General features: G+C 43.2%; 1 protein-coding gene across 5 annotated transcripts in view; it reads right to left on the bottom strand.

Annotated features, from left to right (window-relative positions):
• Nucleotides 1–17,511, bottom strand: part of Gpatch2 (G-patch domain containing 2) — a 306,528-nt gene that overhangs the window by 73,966 nt on the left and 215,051 nt on the right. For 3 of the 5 annotated variants that reach the window (XR_008218057.1, XR_008218058.1, XM_052737955.1), the window contains one exon: nt 15,708–15,901. Coding sequence is in view for 1 of the 5 variants with exons in the window: in XM_052737955.1 (XP_052593915.1) it covers nt 15,837–15,901 (65 nt within the window). In the remaining 4 variants the exon portion in view is untranslated. Of the gene's footprint in view, nt 1–3,869; nt 4,440–10,442; nt 10,676–13,244; nt 15,902–17,511 lie in introns of those variants that run through there. The other 2 variants (XR_008218056.1, XR_008218055.1) reach the window with 2 other exon arrangements.

The following is a 17,511-nucleotide window of genomic DNA, read 5'->3' as shown; positions in this document are numbered from 1 at the left end:
CAATCCTCATGAGTCTATTAGTGGGTACTAGGGATTTATTAAGATAAAAATTGAGGAAGTATACTGACGAATGCAGATCCAAGTAAACAGCTGAAGTCATCCTCTGTTCTGTCCAGGAGCAAATGCACCTGACAGTCCAATTGCACCAGGAAGCAGGAAGCAGAGACCTTATGACCCATCTCCCTTTCCTTTTAAGAGGTCATGTATGATGGCAAGAAGCACCACCTCCTTTGGGCTGTATAGCCCGAGGTCATGGGCAGAACAAATACCACTACAAATGGTGTTTTAGCAATGTACGGCTGTTCCCTACACTGTGAGACCTCAGTAGCTCATCCCAATGTTTCAATTTCCTCTACACAAAGTTGTTGATATTGTGCCTATTCTTCAAATGTTTTCCCTTGTTTATTCTGCACATAGCAGGATCCTTCTCAATCTTAGGTTTTGGTTTAAATGTCTCTTCAGAACAGATCTCCATGATTATGATAACTAAAGTAGCCTCTAGTGCACACACACACACACACACACACACACACACACACACACTCATACACATACACACATACACACACATGCATACATGTGCAGATATACATGAATGTTCACACAGAGACACACACATACATATGCATACCTGTATACACACATACATATATACATATATATATATATGTATATATGTATATATATATACACACACACACACACAGATGTGCACACACATATACACGCAGCACACTTTGTCTCCTCATTTTTAGTTTTGTGCCACTTGACCTGATTGGTGACTATCATGCTAACTGATCTGATTTGTCCGTGTGTTTGCCCACCCCTACCCCAACTCACACACCAATTACAACTTGGAATTTGTCTGTCTTATTCACTGACATTTCTCATTTCCTGGTATAAATTCTGTTACCCAATAGACATGTGTTGGGTCATGCTGTAAGTGGGTAGGTCATACGCTGTGAAAATATAGTTCATAAATAGAATTACTTGCCATGGTATAAGTGTTGAAGGAAATAAAATCATTTGTGCAAGACTACCTTTTAACAAGTGATGAAGCCCAGAGTAGAATTTATGCATTTTGACGTCCACAGAAATAAATACTAATTAAAGGTCTTCTTCTCAAGGGTACTAATCATCTTGGCTGCCTAACTTCCCCATAACTGCTTGCCAGCATGTGTCTCCTCTGCTGCCTGTCTCCTCTGGAGTGACTAAACACAGCTTTTCACGTATTAAGGATGCAGATCATAAGCCCCACAGTCGGCACACCTGCAGGGACTTCTCCTCAGCAGGAAAGTGGGATCCCTCGTTGAACGAGATAGGAGTGATTTCCCTTTCAAATAGCTTGAGCCTGTCATCCTTGGCACCAGCCTTAAGAAGCCTGTTTGTCCACAGTATCTACTTTCTGTTTTGTCTTTTTGCTGTGCTAGGCATTGAGCCAGGGCCATGTTCAGACCAGGAAATCCCTCTAGCCCTGCCTCTTAGAATTTTCTGCTCCCCTTTCCGTGATGGTCCCTGAACCTTTGGAGGGGTTGTAATCACACTGTTCCTTTTGTTTCTGAGCTCCCCACCGACATTTGTTCTTTATACTTTGACCAATTGTGAGTCTCTGTATTAACTCCCCTCCACACACACAGTACAAAGTCTCTGATGAGGACTGAGAGCTGCACTAATCTACAGATAGAGAGATATGAATTTAAAGAGCATTTCAATATTATATCCATGTAGTAAAGCAATAGTAGTAGGTCCAACCCTGGGGCCTGAGAGTTCCCCAGCCCTGGGTTCTTGATCAGATTCGCAGCACCAGGAATATGATCACTTCCTGTGGAGTAGGCAGGTGGTTACTTTCATAACATTCATGCCACTATTACACCCACGATCATATCTTACCATGCTGGTCATCACTGCAGTTCACAAGGTACACAGCTGATTGAGACTATTGACGGCCTTGCTCCCACCCCCACCCCACCCCCAGCTCCCTAGAATAGCACCTTCCTGTACTATGAGAACCAGCAGCAGGAAGGGTCCTTGATTTCTCCATGTCCTGTGATTAATGAGTGTGACATCTTCAGCCATGGGTCTTACCATCAAGTCCCATGGGTTACCAGTTGCCTATGTTGCTTTCAAACATCTTTTGTTAGTTGGCCCTCCTCCAGCCCCCTAATCTTCCCTCCCACTCCTTCCCCCACCTAAACCTCCCTCCTCATCTCTTGCCCACCAGTTACATTTTAGCATCTCAGCCATAAGCTTTTAGTTCCCTCCGATACTGGTGCATTGAAGAAGTATATCTTGTTTTGCGTTGCTCAACCTGCCACCTTTATATTTTTAAAACTTCAGAGTCTTTCTTCCTGGGCCACACCTTCCAGCAGTTAGTCTCTTTAGGCTGTTTGTAACCTTCCTTGTCACTTGGCACCCAACCCCGGTCTTTATTTCAGCCAATGTTGTGGTGCACAGTCCCTGACACACAGAGACTGAAGAAGCAGTTGTCACCTTGGCCCAGATCTCCTGACATCCTCCTTCTATGTTGCCCGTAGGACATGTTCTTTAACTGTTGTGATGATGGATAACGGAGGAACAATTGAGTTGATAGGCACGAAGAGAGAGCCCATCAGAGACAGCGGTAGACCAAGACCATTTCCACCCTCTGTTTTCATGCATGTTTACAGCAAGGCTGGAGGGTTTTGTGTTCAAGACCAGCCTGGGAGACAGAACAAAGCCCCATCTCATCCAAGCAAGAAAGTCGGGCTCTTTGCTTCGATTCTTTTCTGCCCAGGTTTCAAATTCCCCATCTCTCCCTATTAAAACGAGCCAGTTCTTTGTGCTGCAGGGCCAATTCCATACACATAATACAGTCATTTGACATACCAGCCACTTTAAGAAGTCCAGCAACCTGAACTATCTCAAATTTTGTATGAGTTAAGTGACCGAAGACACTTTCCAAGCACAGCTTGGCACTGATTTGTTCCGGTCTCTTGTACACACCCTGGTTCTAAAGAAGGCAAATTGCATGATCCAATTCAGGATGTAAATCATCTCAGAGAAGAGAGAATAACAGCAAAGTACCCGCAGCAGGGTGGACATGCTAAGTCCACATCCATATGCTTGAGAACTGACTCCCTGCGAATTAGGAAACGCTTCTGATTCGGCTCTCCTTGCAATTGACCAAAATTCTTGTGGAAATAAAGTCGCCTGAAACGAAGTCTGTGCTGGATGATTGCGTGTACCAGTGCTGCACAAAGGAAATGGGAAAAGAGCAAAAGAAACCGGATATGTCACATGGTGACTTCAGGGAATCGTGGAAAGCATCTAATCACGGGGGCGCCAGGGAGCTCGGACCTGTCCAGAAAGATCCCGAGTTCTCCGTGTTTAATTGCCCTTGATGGCTGCTGGTCAGTCATGCATGACAATGCCAGCATGTCTCCCTGCTCCCTGCCTCTGTGAATTCCTGTCAGCTTTCACTCCAGGTGATGAGCATGGGCCTTGGACCTCGGGGAAGGGGTGGGAGAGTCTGAGCCAGATTTCGGGGTTGGGCTGGCTGGAGAAATAGCTCACAGAAGCAAAGCAACTTACATCCTAATGTCCCACAGCATGGACAGAAGTCTTCAGAACTAGGCACGTTGGATGTCTGACTCCAGCCCCTCACTTCTTCCCCCTACATTTGCAGTATGTTTATTTTCCTTAAGAGAAAAACAAAACCGGGCCACAACACACAAATGGCCAGGAGGCCTGTGACCCACCTGCGGACCAGCAACTGACAGCATGAGAGTCTCCTGTACAGTCAATTATCTTTGAGCACATGCTTGAGGCTGGATAGAGAGATTTGAATTACACTTGAAAAATAAAGGACATTATCTTTCTTGGTAACCCAGTGGCTCTTCAATCTCTTTATTTGGTTTGCACAAGACGGGAGGGGAAAAAATCATGTTTCTACTGAGACAAATAACAAGAACTATTCTTTCTAAGTCCTGGAGAAATTATCTTTTGTGTGTGTGTGAGTGACTGCGATGCCATTGATAACTTCTCTCAGCTTAGGTGTTCATTTTTAGTGTGAGCTGAGTCTAGGACCTCCTCAGAGAGACAGGCTCCAGACAGGAAGCTTGCAAAGAGTGTTGCAGCATCTTGGTGAGTCAGAGTCTCATGCAGACACCTGTATTGCTTACTGCAGAACATAAGCATTGTATTCGTCAGACTTTCCATGACTGTGACAAAAAACCCTGAGGTGAATGTCTTAAAGGGAGAAAATGTTTGTTTCAGCTCAGGTTTTCAGAGGTGTTAGTCCACTGTCCTTGCTTGGCTCTGCTTCTTCTGGGCCCGTGGTGATAAAGAGCATCATGTCTGCAGGAGCATGTGGTGGAGCCTGTTTTCCTCATGGCAGACAGGAAGGAGAGAAAGAACCCAATCTTCCGAGTGACCTACTTCCTCCAGTTAGGCATTGCCTCCTAAGGTTGTCAACATTGTCCAAAACAGTATCGTTAGCTGTGACCAGGCATCTGACACACGAACCTATGGGGTCATTTTACAGTCAAGTCATAATATAGAAATAGGTTATAATTATGTGTTGTATAGATGCACATTCACATTTTTTTTTTCCTTTTGAGACAAGATCTTGTTACTTAACCTGGGAAAGCCTTTGAACTCATGATGAGCTTCCTCCCTAGGCTTCCTAAGTACTGGGATTATAGACATGGGCTGTGGTGGTATTGTGTTCCCCAAAACATTGTGCACCCTAATAAACTTATCTGGGGTCAGAGACAGAGCAACCACAATATTAGACATAGAGGATAGGCAGTGGTAGCACAGGCCTTTAATCCTAGCATTCCAGAGGCAGAGCTAGGCAGAAATCCATGTGTTCAAGGATACAGCCAATCATGGTGACTCACGCCTTTAATCCCAGGGAGTGATGTTAGAAAGCAGAAAGGTATATAAGGCGTGAGGACCAGAAACTAGAAGCATTTGGCTGGTTAAGCATTTGGCTGGTTAAGCTTTCAGGCTTTTGAGCAGCAGTTTAGCTGAGATTCATTCTGGATGAGGACTCAGAGGCATCCAGTCTGAGGAAACAGGATCAACTGAGGAACTAGCGAGGTGAGGTGGCTGTGGCTTGTTCTACTTCTCTGATCTTCCAGCATTCACCCCAATACCTGGCTTAAGGTTTGATTTTATTAATAAGAACTTTTAAGATTCGTGCTAAAATGGGCCACTAGATCCAGCTAGATATATTAAAATGTCCCATTGTAGCCCAGTACATATGTGCACTAGTATGCGTCGTCAAAATTCATTTAAAAGTTCCAAGCAGAAAGGAAGAGTGCAGGTGAGTCTAGAATACACTGTCTCACTGGTCCCTTGTCCTTATCAACACCATATGAAGTGTTGGGAAGAACTTAAATTCTCTTTGAACATGAATTACCTCATCTCTAAAAATGCTTTTCTACCTGATGGGGGTGCAGAGGGGATTAAAGGACCTAGTGTCTCTCAAGGAGTTTCCTTTGTACATAAGCAGGCAAGCCTCATCCATGTAAGGACCAGGATGAACAATCTATTTTCATAAACTTGGTGATAGAGTTTAACACACTGAAGTTAGTCAAGCTTGGATTTTAATACTGACTCTGCTACTAGTTAACTGTTTCATTTTGTGTTAATTTTCACAATAAAAATGGAGGTAGTTGTTCTTCTGATGGATTTATTGAGCAACTGTTGAGATACAGGCAGGAGAGCTATGGCATACATCAGGCAACTCCCAGACCCAGCTCCCAACATATACATGAAGAACAAAAAATTAGAAATTAGATTCTGATTTGGAAAAAAATGAAATGAGCCATAGTGAACATTTGGATGTTATAAATGATCAATTGGATATGAACTATGTTAAAAGTCAGTGATATTTTTCTCAGGAAGAACCAAAATAAAAAAATAAAAATAAAAATAAAAAAATAAAAACATGAAAATTTCATCTTGAATTAGAAAGTCTCCTCTCCTTACAACACCACTAGTCAGTTTTGCAGTGTCTTTTCCTCTGGCTACATACACAGTACTTGTTCATTGTTTAAAAGAAAAGAGTTAAAGCCAACCACCTAATAAAGGTTAAGACAGTGGTTCTCAGCCTGTGGGTCATGACCCCACTGTGGGTCAAATGACCTTTTCACAGGGGTTGGTCACCTAAGACCATCAGAAAACACAGATATTTACATTATGTTTCATAACAGTAACAAAATTACAATTATGGAGTAACAATAAAAATAATTTTATGGTTTTGGGGTCACCACAACATGAGGAACTGTATTAAAGGGTTGCAGCATCAGGAAGGTTGAAAATCACTGGGCTAAGAGAATATGAAAGATCACCTGAAATTCTACCATCTGATAATAAGCATTATTAATATTGAGTAACTATCTTTTAAATGCACATGACTCTGCACACATATAAAACAAAAGATATATTCTTACCGTTATGGCTAGTGTCTTTATCATGTCACTTTTTAAATCCAATATTTTTCCACTCTTTTAATTTAATTTTCTAAAAGCAAAACTATTAATACCCCCGTGGTGGAGTTTGACTTGTTCCTTCCCTTCCTGGGCCCTCAGCTGATCTTCATTCCCAGCCATCCACCATTGAGAAAAAGCCAACTGATACTTCCTTTAGCTTGAGTTTTCCTGCCTGGCCCACAGTCAGGACAAATCTCTCTCACCCGCCAGTCCCACAGCCGCTCAGACGCGACCAAGTAAACACAGAGACTTATATTGGTTACAAACTGTATGGCCGTGGCAGGTTTCTTGCTAACTGTTCTTACAGCTTAAATTAATCCATTTCCATTAATCTATACCTTGCCACATGGCTTGTGGCTTACCGGCATCTTCACATGCTGTTTCTCATCATGGCGGCTGGCAGTATCTCTCTGACTCAGCCTTCCACTTCCCAGCTTTATTCTCCTCCTTGTCCTGCCTATACTTCCTGCCTGGCCAATGGCCAATCTGTGTTTTATTTATTGACTAATCAGCAACACATTTGCCATACAGAACATCCCACAGCAACTTTGTTCCTTCGCCCCTCCCTCACCACCTCACATGCCTTCCCTGTGTAGAGACAAGAGTTCAGAAGCGACAGCTGGGCTGCTGTTGACTGGGGAGGTAGTTGTGGGGGGGCGGGGGAGGTAGATGTAGGGGGATATTCTTCCCACAATCACCCACATAAAGTCTTTCTTAAATGAGATTTTGCAGCTATTGCTTACCCTGTAGCTATTAGCAACAAAAATCATGACCCATAATTTTTTCTATGGTACTTAAATTAGAACTGAGCTATGAGACAGGATGTGCTAGACCCCACTCTCCTTTAGCTCCCCATCACTTATCTTTCTGTCCATTCTCAATTTGTTGTTTTGGCCTTGTCTTTATAAATTAGCTACCATTGGTAAAGTTTCTCTCTTGACCTGTCACAGGGTGGTCCTTGTGAGCCTTTGAGGATAACACTGTAGGATATTTACTTTTATTTAGAATATTTTCTCCATACACGGATGCTTTCATGTCATTAATGAAGGCTCTGATCCTTAGTTTTCCTTTACCATCCTCCATTATTACCCCTCTTTAGAGAGAGAGATACTGAATCTTTTTTTTTTTTTAAATGTGAAACAGCTTTGTTAGGGGTCCATTCAACTATACGTGAGGCGTTTTCCTCTCCTGGGGTTTTTGATTGTGTGTAGCTGTGTGTACATGACGTTCTAAGTATGGATTTTGAGTATAGACTTGAAGCACTGCCCTCCAGTTTAGTTTGTGGGGGGAGATTCAGCATGTGTGTTCATTTGGTTCGGGGACAGCAATCTCACAGGTCTGTCAAAGGTGCAAATGTTTTACCAGCAAGTAACCAACTCTGACAACTTAGACTTCATCAGCCTCTACAGCCTGTGGTGAGAACAGAGAGAGGGCAGAATTGGAGATGGAATTTTCTGGAAGGCAGAGGAGTCTGGACATAACCACAGCATAGATATAAGTATACAAGCACCCAGGGCTCTTTGAAGCTATGAATAGTTCAGAATGCTGTAGTTGGAATCTCTCCACATGGATTTATCAGGGAAATGTCAGTGTCAGATTGTCACTTCCAGCAAAAGCAAATGTCCTCAAAAGGCAGACATTTTTCTGAAGAAATATGGAGTCCAGGTCAAAACACTGGCAGATGCCAATAAACATGTTCTACACTCCAGTGGCCCAGGCTCACCCTCTGAAGCAACATTTCAAAAGAGGAGTTGGTGGCGAAGCCACACTATGGGGTGAGAATGTAAATATTGAAGTTCAAAGATGGATAAATCAACAGATTCCAGAATCATTCACAAAAATCTCACGAGGAAAGCAGCTTGAGTTGAATGTAAAATGATGGGTGACATTTGGCTCTGTGGAAAGGAAAAGGCCATTCACAAAATCACGAAAGTGGAAATGTGAAGAGAGCGGAACCTTGAGGAGTGACGTCATCTTTCTGACTTCAGCTGACACAGTCAATGGAGAAGCATGGAGATGATGATTGGTATGGATGCTTGTGCCGTGGGTGCTAACTGTGGTGGTGAGGTAGGGCTACAGTGAAGTGGTTTGGTTATAAAATAGCACCAAGTATCTGTCTTACCTCATGTTTTATTTCCTCTTTTGAAAAGTCACTTTTGTATTATATGTTCATATTGATACTTTGGTAACTGATGTTGACATGCTCTGATATGGAGTTTGTATTCTGGAACTTTCCATGGCACCAATGTGAAGAAAAAGGGAGAAAAAAAACACACCGTGGATAAGGAGTGGAACTTGTGCACAAGGTGCTGTGAGTAGAAATGAGTCTTAGAGATCATATGGCTGCCAGCCTGTGGCCCTTCCACCTGCTGGCTAAGTGTCATGCTCATGAATACCATATCAACAGGTAGCAAGACCTGAAGTCTTGAGACACAGCAGAGAACTGAAACCAGATTCCTCTCCTAGACTCATGGAGCCACAGCCCCTTAGAATTTCTCCCAGTCTGTAGTCACAAGCAGTTTGCTTAGAAAGGATGAGTCATGCTTCAGTATTGAGCCGTGGTCTAGACCTCTCTAGTTCTGAAGCACTTACTCTTCCAATGAAGCAAACTAATGCCAGCTTCCCATTTAATTTGTTTACTTTTTTAGAAAGGATCTATGTAGCTCTGGCTCTCCTGGAACTCAATATGTAGACCATGCTGGCCTTGAACTCACAGAGATACTCCTGCCTCTGCCTTCCAGGTGCTGAAATTAAAGGTGTGCACCACCACACCCAGCTCAGTTTCCCATTTGTAATGGTTATGGCTGGTAAAAAAAAAAAAAAAAAAAAAAAGACTTCTTATATGAAAGTGATCTTTATCTGAGAACATCTCTCAAATCCAACAGAGTACTGATCCCCAGGAAGCATTCTCAAAACTGCAGGTTCCAGGCTGTGTATAAGATCCTCTGCAGAGTCGGGCAGTGGTGGCACATGCCTTTAATCCCAGCACTCAGGAGGCAGAGCCATGTGGATCTCTGTGAGTTCAAGGCCAGCCTGGGCTACAGAGTGAGTTCCAGGAAAGGCGCAAAGCTACACAGAGAAACCCTGTCTCGAAAAAACAAAAAAACAAACAAACAAACAAACAAAAGATCCTCCGCAGAGTCCAACCCCTAAAGGAGAGCACCTACTCTATGTCCTACATAAGTGTCCTCTGACCTCCACACCTGTACTGTGGCCCTTGCAATGAGCAGGCTTACTTCACAAGCAGCAGACACACATACAAATCAGAGATGATCGTGAGGGATAGCCTGGATCAAGGATCATAGTCATATGTCTTCCTGTTCATGGTTCGGTCCTCTATCATTACAATAAACTGAGACTAACCCATCTGCCACTCAATAATTCTTCCAGTGTGTAAAGACAACTTTTATGTTCAAACTTCTCCAAATTCCCTACTGAATGTCCTGAATGTCCCTCAAAGGCCCATGTGTTAAAGTCTTAGTCACCAGCATTGCTCTACTAGAACCTGGCATAATCTTTAAGAACCAGGGCCCACTGGGAAGTCTGCAGGTTACTGAGGACATGCCCTCCAACAGGATTACGGGACCTTATTCTCTTCATCTTCCTCTCCTTCTCTTTCCAGCTATGGGGTGAACAGCTTTGTCCCACTAACGACCCCACTCCTGCTGTGACATGCTGCCATCGGGCCAAAGCAACAGCAGGTACCTTGATCATTTGACTGGAACCCTAACAGTGAACCAAAAAATTCCTTTTCTCTTTATAAGGCGATTGCCTCAGGGATTTGTAACAGTAAAGTGGAGCTCTTCTTCACACCCTGTCGTCCCTTCTACAAGCTGAAGATTTCCACTTCCTCCATGTTTCTTTGTAGAACACGATTTTCTGTGCCCCCACCACCATCAAGAGTTGGTGTTGTCAATATGAACACACCATTTCTAGGTGCGGTTTGGCTAAAGGGATACTTACAGCTTGTGCTCCAATCGCTGGTTGTCAGGGACTGAAGATTGTTTGCAACAGGACTCTGGCCTTGTAGGTCTCCAATTCCTGACTCAGGCAATGCTTTCACCATTCATGGGACCTGGTTCATGCCATTCATCTTGGAATCTTACGTTCATAGCCTGACATTTTAATTTTGGTTTTATTTCGAATCTTATATCTACCATCAGTGCATTTCCTTGACATCAATGTTTGGATCAAATCTGAAAACAAATAAAAGTGAGTTGTGGAGAGTTGTTAGTTTCTGTGCAATATAGAATATAGTTTCTGTACAATATAGAATATAGCTTTTGTACAATATAGAATATAGAATATAGAAGAACAACACACCAAATGCAAAACAAAGGGAGGAGAGAAGCAGGTGGGAAGGGGAAGCCAAAAGTAGTGATGCAGAGACATATCCTGGGTAGTTTCTAACTTGATTTATCTATCATCTATCATCTATCTATCAATCTATCTATATATATCATCTATCTATCTATCTATTATCTATCCATCTATCTATATATATATCATATATCATATATTTATCTTTCTATTTATCTATCTGTCTATCTATCTATCTATCTATCTATCTATCTATCTATCTATCTATCTATTGGCTGGGAGTTGGTTTTCTCCTTCTGTCATGTGGGGCCCGGGGAGCAAACTCAGTTCACCAGTCTTGTCAGACGGCACTCTTACCTGCTGAGCCACCCGGCCAGCCCACTCCTAGTTATTCTTGGAAGCAGGTAAGCTACTTGCTATCTTCCATCCTTATGTTGAAATAAATGATGCCAAGTCTTTATTTCTCACCAGCCCATCGGCACAGAGGCACTCAAATGGAGCCATAGTGAGGGGGCAATCTAATAAGGGTTTCACAGGCAGGCCATTATAAAATTGATAAAAACTTTTTAAAGGATTTCCACACAAATGAGAATGGGTCACACTGTATAATAAGGGCAATGATAATGGGGTGATTGAGAAGCACTTTTAATCACATGCTGTATTGAAATGTAAATCCCAGAGGTAAGAGGCCATCATTAGTGCACACCACCACCCTGATCCCCGGACATCTGCAGCAACTCACACAGAAGGAGTTCATACCTTTGTAAACAAAACCCCACTGCTGATTTTATTTGTCTTATAAGGAGTGGGAATGGTCCAGTAAAGATTAAGAGGAGATAACAAAAATAATTTGAAATTAAAAAGGAAAAATTAAGTCTGAAGTTAATAGGGAAGAAATATATTTAAAGTTGGGATAAGACAAGAAAAATCCAGGGCCTGTACATGATGCATAAAGCTTTCAGTCATGTTTTTATTTATGGGAATTTCATACTTGAATACCCTGTGTTTGTATCATTAAAACCCTCTCTCTATTCCACTCCATCTCCTTCCATTGTCTGTTCACTTCTTCTTGAATCCATGGCCTCATCTTTTTTAATTAATGTTATACACCACACACATACACACACATACACACACACACAACAACAACATCACCACCACCACCACTACCACCAACACACATACAATCACCACATACACACACACATACTCACATCACCACTACCATACACACCACACACACACACTCTCTCTCTCTCACACACACACACACCACCACCACCACCAACAACAACACACACACACACACACACACACACACACACTGCTGAATCCATTTGCTGTTTCCTGTCTCTACACGTGTTTAGGGCTGAACACTTAGAATAACCCATCCAGGGCCTTTTCCTTGGAGAAAAATCATTCTCCCTCAGCAACCGTTGAGGACCTACAGCTCTTCATCTCATCCCGGGGATGGTGCCTTGTGAAGTTTCCTCCGTCCATGTTGGCATGCCAACTGATGTTTCCTTATATAGGTCTTTCTTGTGTAGGCAACCATATCCCAAATGATGAAATAGTGGCACTCATATCTTGAGGGTAACCAAGAGCTGTCTAACTGAACTTAAGGCCCACATGGTACTGTAAACCTTGCAAACTCCCTGTGGTTAGTGTGGTCACAGATCATGGAGGAGAGTCTACTGTACCATCTTCCTAAATCAATATAGCGTCTAACAGTATTATAAATACTCATCCTTATATGCAGGGGTGAGTGCAGCTCTCTCACCCTCGACGAAGAAGCTTCTTTCTACAGCAGACAGAGGCTGCTATGGAGATCCACAACTAGTCAAAACACAGAGAGGACATGACCGTGGGGTCCCAGCCCTAACTGGTACACCTACAGCACGACCTCTATGCCCAAGGCTCAGAGAGCATCATGAAGAGAGAGTGGATGTGGTATAAGGGCTAACGTCTCTGGGACACCTGCTGTAGGAGAGCTAGTGCCTTCCAGACTTGACAGGGATATTACACCCATGATCGTGCCTAATTTTGATTAAAGCACCCTGGAATATACATTAATAAAATAATGTTAAATGATAAACATATTTTTGAAGCATAATTTAGGGGGGATGAGCTGGCTCTGCAGGGAAATGTGCTTTGGTGAAAGTCTGATGGCCTGATTCTGGTGCCTGGAACCCTTGATGGAAGGAGAGAAGCAACCCCAGAACATTGACCTTTGACCTGTATAAGCATGCTATGGCCCCACATGTACCTGAACACACACACAGAGAGAGAGAGAGAGAGAGAGAGAGAGAGAGAGTAAACCTCTAGACATGAAGACTACTCCACTGTACAGCCCAGCCCATCACAGGACCGGAGGGCAAGAACTAAATACACAGAGTGCCCATCCCTTGCTGTGAGAGAATCGGAATCTTTTGCTGCTCCACTCACCATTTTGGCTTTGTGGTTTTAAATGACTCTCTTCCCAGTATGACCCTGATAGTCTCGACAAATTACCCGAGATGAAGAAGGCTAAACTCAAAAGTGGGTCTTTTCTTCTTCTCTCTCATGCATAGTCTCTCTTCCATAGAAAGAAGACTGTGGCCTAAGAAGCCTGTAGTCAGATGAGCCGGCTTTGACACCTGGCTGTGAGACCTGGGTAAGCGACATCGTGTGTCTTGGTGTCGTCTGAAAAATGAGAACACCAATCACATGGCAGTGTTGGGAGATGGACTGATCCTGAACATGGGAATTGGAACAGTACCTGACACAAGGCAAGGGCTCTGAGAGCCTTTGCTGTTCTCTTAGACAGAACGGCTCTCAAGCAGAAAATACATGTGGAAAATTCCTTTGGCCAATGATTTTGAAAGTAGCTAGGGGGATTGAGACAGACCATTTTCTCGGATACTCTAACTCCACTCAAGAATGGAGTTGGTTAATGATTAGATCCTATAAAATTTTCCATGTCATGTGCCTTTTCCCCACCAGGCAACAGAAAGTAATTAAGAATTATGGGGAGCCAATTCGGTGAGGGGAAAGGCATGCCTTTCTAGGGACACGCTCCAAACCCTAACGAGGTTATTGGCACAGGTGTCTCCTGCAAATAAATTAATGGGGAGGCAGATCTCATCATTAATCTGTCATCCAAATTTGGTGTTTAGAGGCATTTGGGGAGATGGGGCTTTCTTTGCCCAACCTTGGTGGTGTCTGGAGCAAAGATGAGGAAGCAGGGTGATTTCATTAGGATAACAAGGCTGTTAAAGCGCAATCTGGCTCCTTAGATGGTACTTATAAAGCATTTCCAGGAACCTGTATTCTGTCAGCTGTTGTTGGCCTCTGCACAGGACCCGGGCTGATTTATTGACGCGGCAGGGGAGCTCTTATTCTTATTTGCAAAAGTTTTGTGCATGGTAACACTCTACTTCATTGAGTCGCAAACTTCCCAAAGATATATACACTAACCTGGGTCTTTAAATCGTCCCAGCACGAGACTTGGATTGAGTGGAATATGCTAAATTCTCAATTATTCAATATGGTATGTAGTTTTTATAAACTACTACAAAATCCTTCTTGATTAAAAGGTGGTGAATAGAAGTGTGCTTCAATTATCTGCTTTGAAGTTACCCTTCACTATTTCTTGGTTAGTTTCCTGCAGCATGAGCTATAGGGTGATGTGATAGAGTGTGGGCCATCGGAAAATGTAAAAGTGTAAATTTTCAGATAGAAGGAAAAAAAACCATTATGCAGAAATCAGTGCTCCAGAGAACGTGCAGCCTCACAGACTTTAAATATGAGAGGTTTTTAATTAATTGTTATTGCTACCCATGCCATTCAACCAACCTGGTTTAGCTAGTTGAGAATTGACTACATAAGTCAAGTCATAGAGCAATTATTTTTTTTAAAAAAAGAGTTACTTTAGTTTTCATGTATGTGTGTAGGTATGATGGCATGAGTGTGTGTCATGTGTGTGCCATGTGTATGCCACACGTGCCGAAGTGTTCAAGAAGGACAGAAGAGGGTGTTGGGTCCCTCAGAGTTAGTTATAGTTGCTTGTGAACCACCCCACGTGGGTGCTGCGATTCAAACTCAGAATACCAGGAAGAGCAAGAAGTGCTCTCCACCACTGAGCCACCTCTTCAGTCCTTTTACTCGTGGGCAGCACAATGTAAAGCCTTTTGGGCTACAAGGGGCTGGATGACTGGGCTGCCAGAAGCCATTCCCAAAGGACAAGTGGAGCCTTTGTGTCATTGTTAGGACCAGAACTGTCTCTTCACTACCATATGGTTAGAAGGATGGAATTTCCCAAAACATTTTTGTCAGCTCAGATGTCAGTGCAGTCTCAGGGTTGTTGACTTTTCCTGGGCTGGAAGGGATTGTGGAAATCATCAAGTCCAAGCTCATTGATTTTACAATCGAGTTAACCGAAGCCCAGGGAGATGGAATGTCACATAGTTACCATTGAGCCAAGACAAGAAAAATTAGTAAATGCCGAGTCGTAAAAGTGTATGCACCCTGGTTATGCTATGACCACTGGTTTCTGAGGTTATTGGGGCATGGTCGGGTGAAAGAAACATGGCTGGGGCTGAAGAAGCCATGAGTCAAAGTGAAGTGGTAGGAGACATTTTAAACAAAGCATGCATCCTCCTTTGCAAGGAGAATGCCAAGAGCAAGCCAGCATCGGTGAGGTTTCAGAGCAGGGCTTGACATGACTTGTCCCTACAAACTAGACACTAAGTCCTACTCACTGCTGTTCACAATGCTGGGTACTTCGAGGAAGAGTCTCCTGAAGCTTGGCAGAAATCGATTTCAGACAAAGGAAGTAAGTTCTCATTGATAGTGGGGGAAATAAATTTTTTATTATACCAATAGATAGACTGAAAACTGAATAGGTTCTGTCAAAAAAATAAGATCAGATCAAGTTCAAAATAGTTGCGAAGTTTATTGTCATAGAATCTGAGAAAACACAGACTGCAATCTGGGAGACCTCAATCGAAGTAGAAAGACACTTACCTCTTGTTCGCGACAGCTGTGGCAACTGCCTCCCTAAGGCCCTGTGTTCCAGGTTTGGTTCTGTGTTTGGAAATGGTAGAACCTTAGAGAGGCAGGACCTGGTAAGAGGAAGCAGGATCATGGGTTGGCATTAGGTATAACTAACTTGGGACCTCCAGTTTTAACAGCAACAGTTCACACTTAGTTTCAATAAATGAGTGTATGCCATGTCCTGTAGGCTGGTACGTCCAACTAAAATGTCTAAGAAAACAGAATTGTGAGACATTTATTAAGGAATGACTCCTGTCCTTTACAAGCATCCTTCACTGTCACAGTTAGCATCTATGATCATGGATCTGACCAAACATTATTGTAAAAAAATGTAACTCCCTACTACCCAATAGTGATGGTTATCAAAGTAAAGTATGTGTGCTGGTTAGTTTTTGTTATGGTTTGTTTGTTTGGTCAACTTGACACAAGCTAGGGAACTTCAACTGAGGAAATGCCTCCACCTGATTGGCCTGGCCTGTAGGGTATTATCTTGATGCATGATTGATGTAGGAGGTGCCACCATTGGGCAGGTGGTCATGGACTGTATAAGACAGCAAGCTGGGGAGGCCATGAGGAGCAAGCCAGTAAGCAGCATTTCTCGGTGGCCTCTACTTCAGTTTCTGCTTCCAGGCTCCTGCCTCAAGTTCCTGCCCTTACTTCCCTTCATGCTATAAGATGTAAGCAGAAAAAAACCCTTTTCTCCCCAAATTGCTTTGGATCATGGAACTTATCATGACAGCAAAACCAAACTAGGACAGTGTGCATGTTGCCTCTGTCCACCCAGGAGCCAATGCATGGTCTTTGGACCCACATAATAAGATGGTGTGCATGTTGCCTCTGTCCACCCAGGAGCCAATGCATAGTCTTTGGACCACATAATAAGATGGTGTGCATGTTGCCTCTGTCCACCCAGGAGCCAATGCATGGTCTTTGGACCACATAATAAGATGGTGTGCATGTTGCCTCTGTCCACCCAGGAGCCAATGCATGGTCTTTGGACCACATAATAAGATGGTGTGCATGTTGCCTCTTCTACCCAGGAGCCAATGCACCATGGTTTTTGGGACCACATAACTAGACATTATTCCTTTATATCCTACAAAAGAAAAGCAGCTGCCTGTCTAAGTTTGCTGTTCCTCCTGACCCACAGTGATCTGCTCTCAGTCTCCATCTCACATTAAAAGGAATTTCAGACAGACACAGTGTCATCCTCACTTCCATCAACTGTTCCCAGCATCCTGAGGAATGTATTCAGGTGACTGTGATGAAAGCCATGGGGCAGGTGAGACTTCCAATTTACTCAAAGCATGGTAAACTTCAAGTCATCCTCTCTTCCACGCCACACCTTGAAATGGGGATATGCTGGTCTTACCCACAGCCATCTTAGCCAAGAACACAAGGGCCACACTGTGGGGACACTGTGGTAGTACATCTAACAGCAGGATGGGTCCTGGTGGTGTGGAGGCTTCCATCTCACTCTTGGAGTGACCATCTCCATATGTTTTTCACATGGCAGAGAAATCAACTGTATAACTCACCACTCGGGGAGTATCATTTATTGTAGCTGAATGTCATTCTAACATAACACTACTTAATTATGCTTCTCAGTGAAACTCAGAAACAAATTAATTTGCAAAACAGCTTGAATGACTGGCTAAAATGCAAACTCGGAATTCAC

The sequence above is a fragment of the Peromyscus californicus genome, unplaced genomic scaffold (assembly GCF_007827085.1).
Source record: "Peromyscus californicus insignis strain IS unplaced genomic scaffold, ASM782708v3 Scaffold_14__1_contigs__length_90479793_seg_2, whole genome shotgun sequence".
Classification (NCBI taxonomy): Eukaryota; Metazoa; Chordata; class Mammalia; order Rodentia; family Cricetidae; genus Peromyscus; species Peromyscus californicus.
The sequence above is the reverse complement of the archived record's forward strand: the minus strand, read 5'-3'. Positions and strand labels throughout refer to the sequence as shown.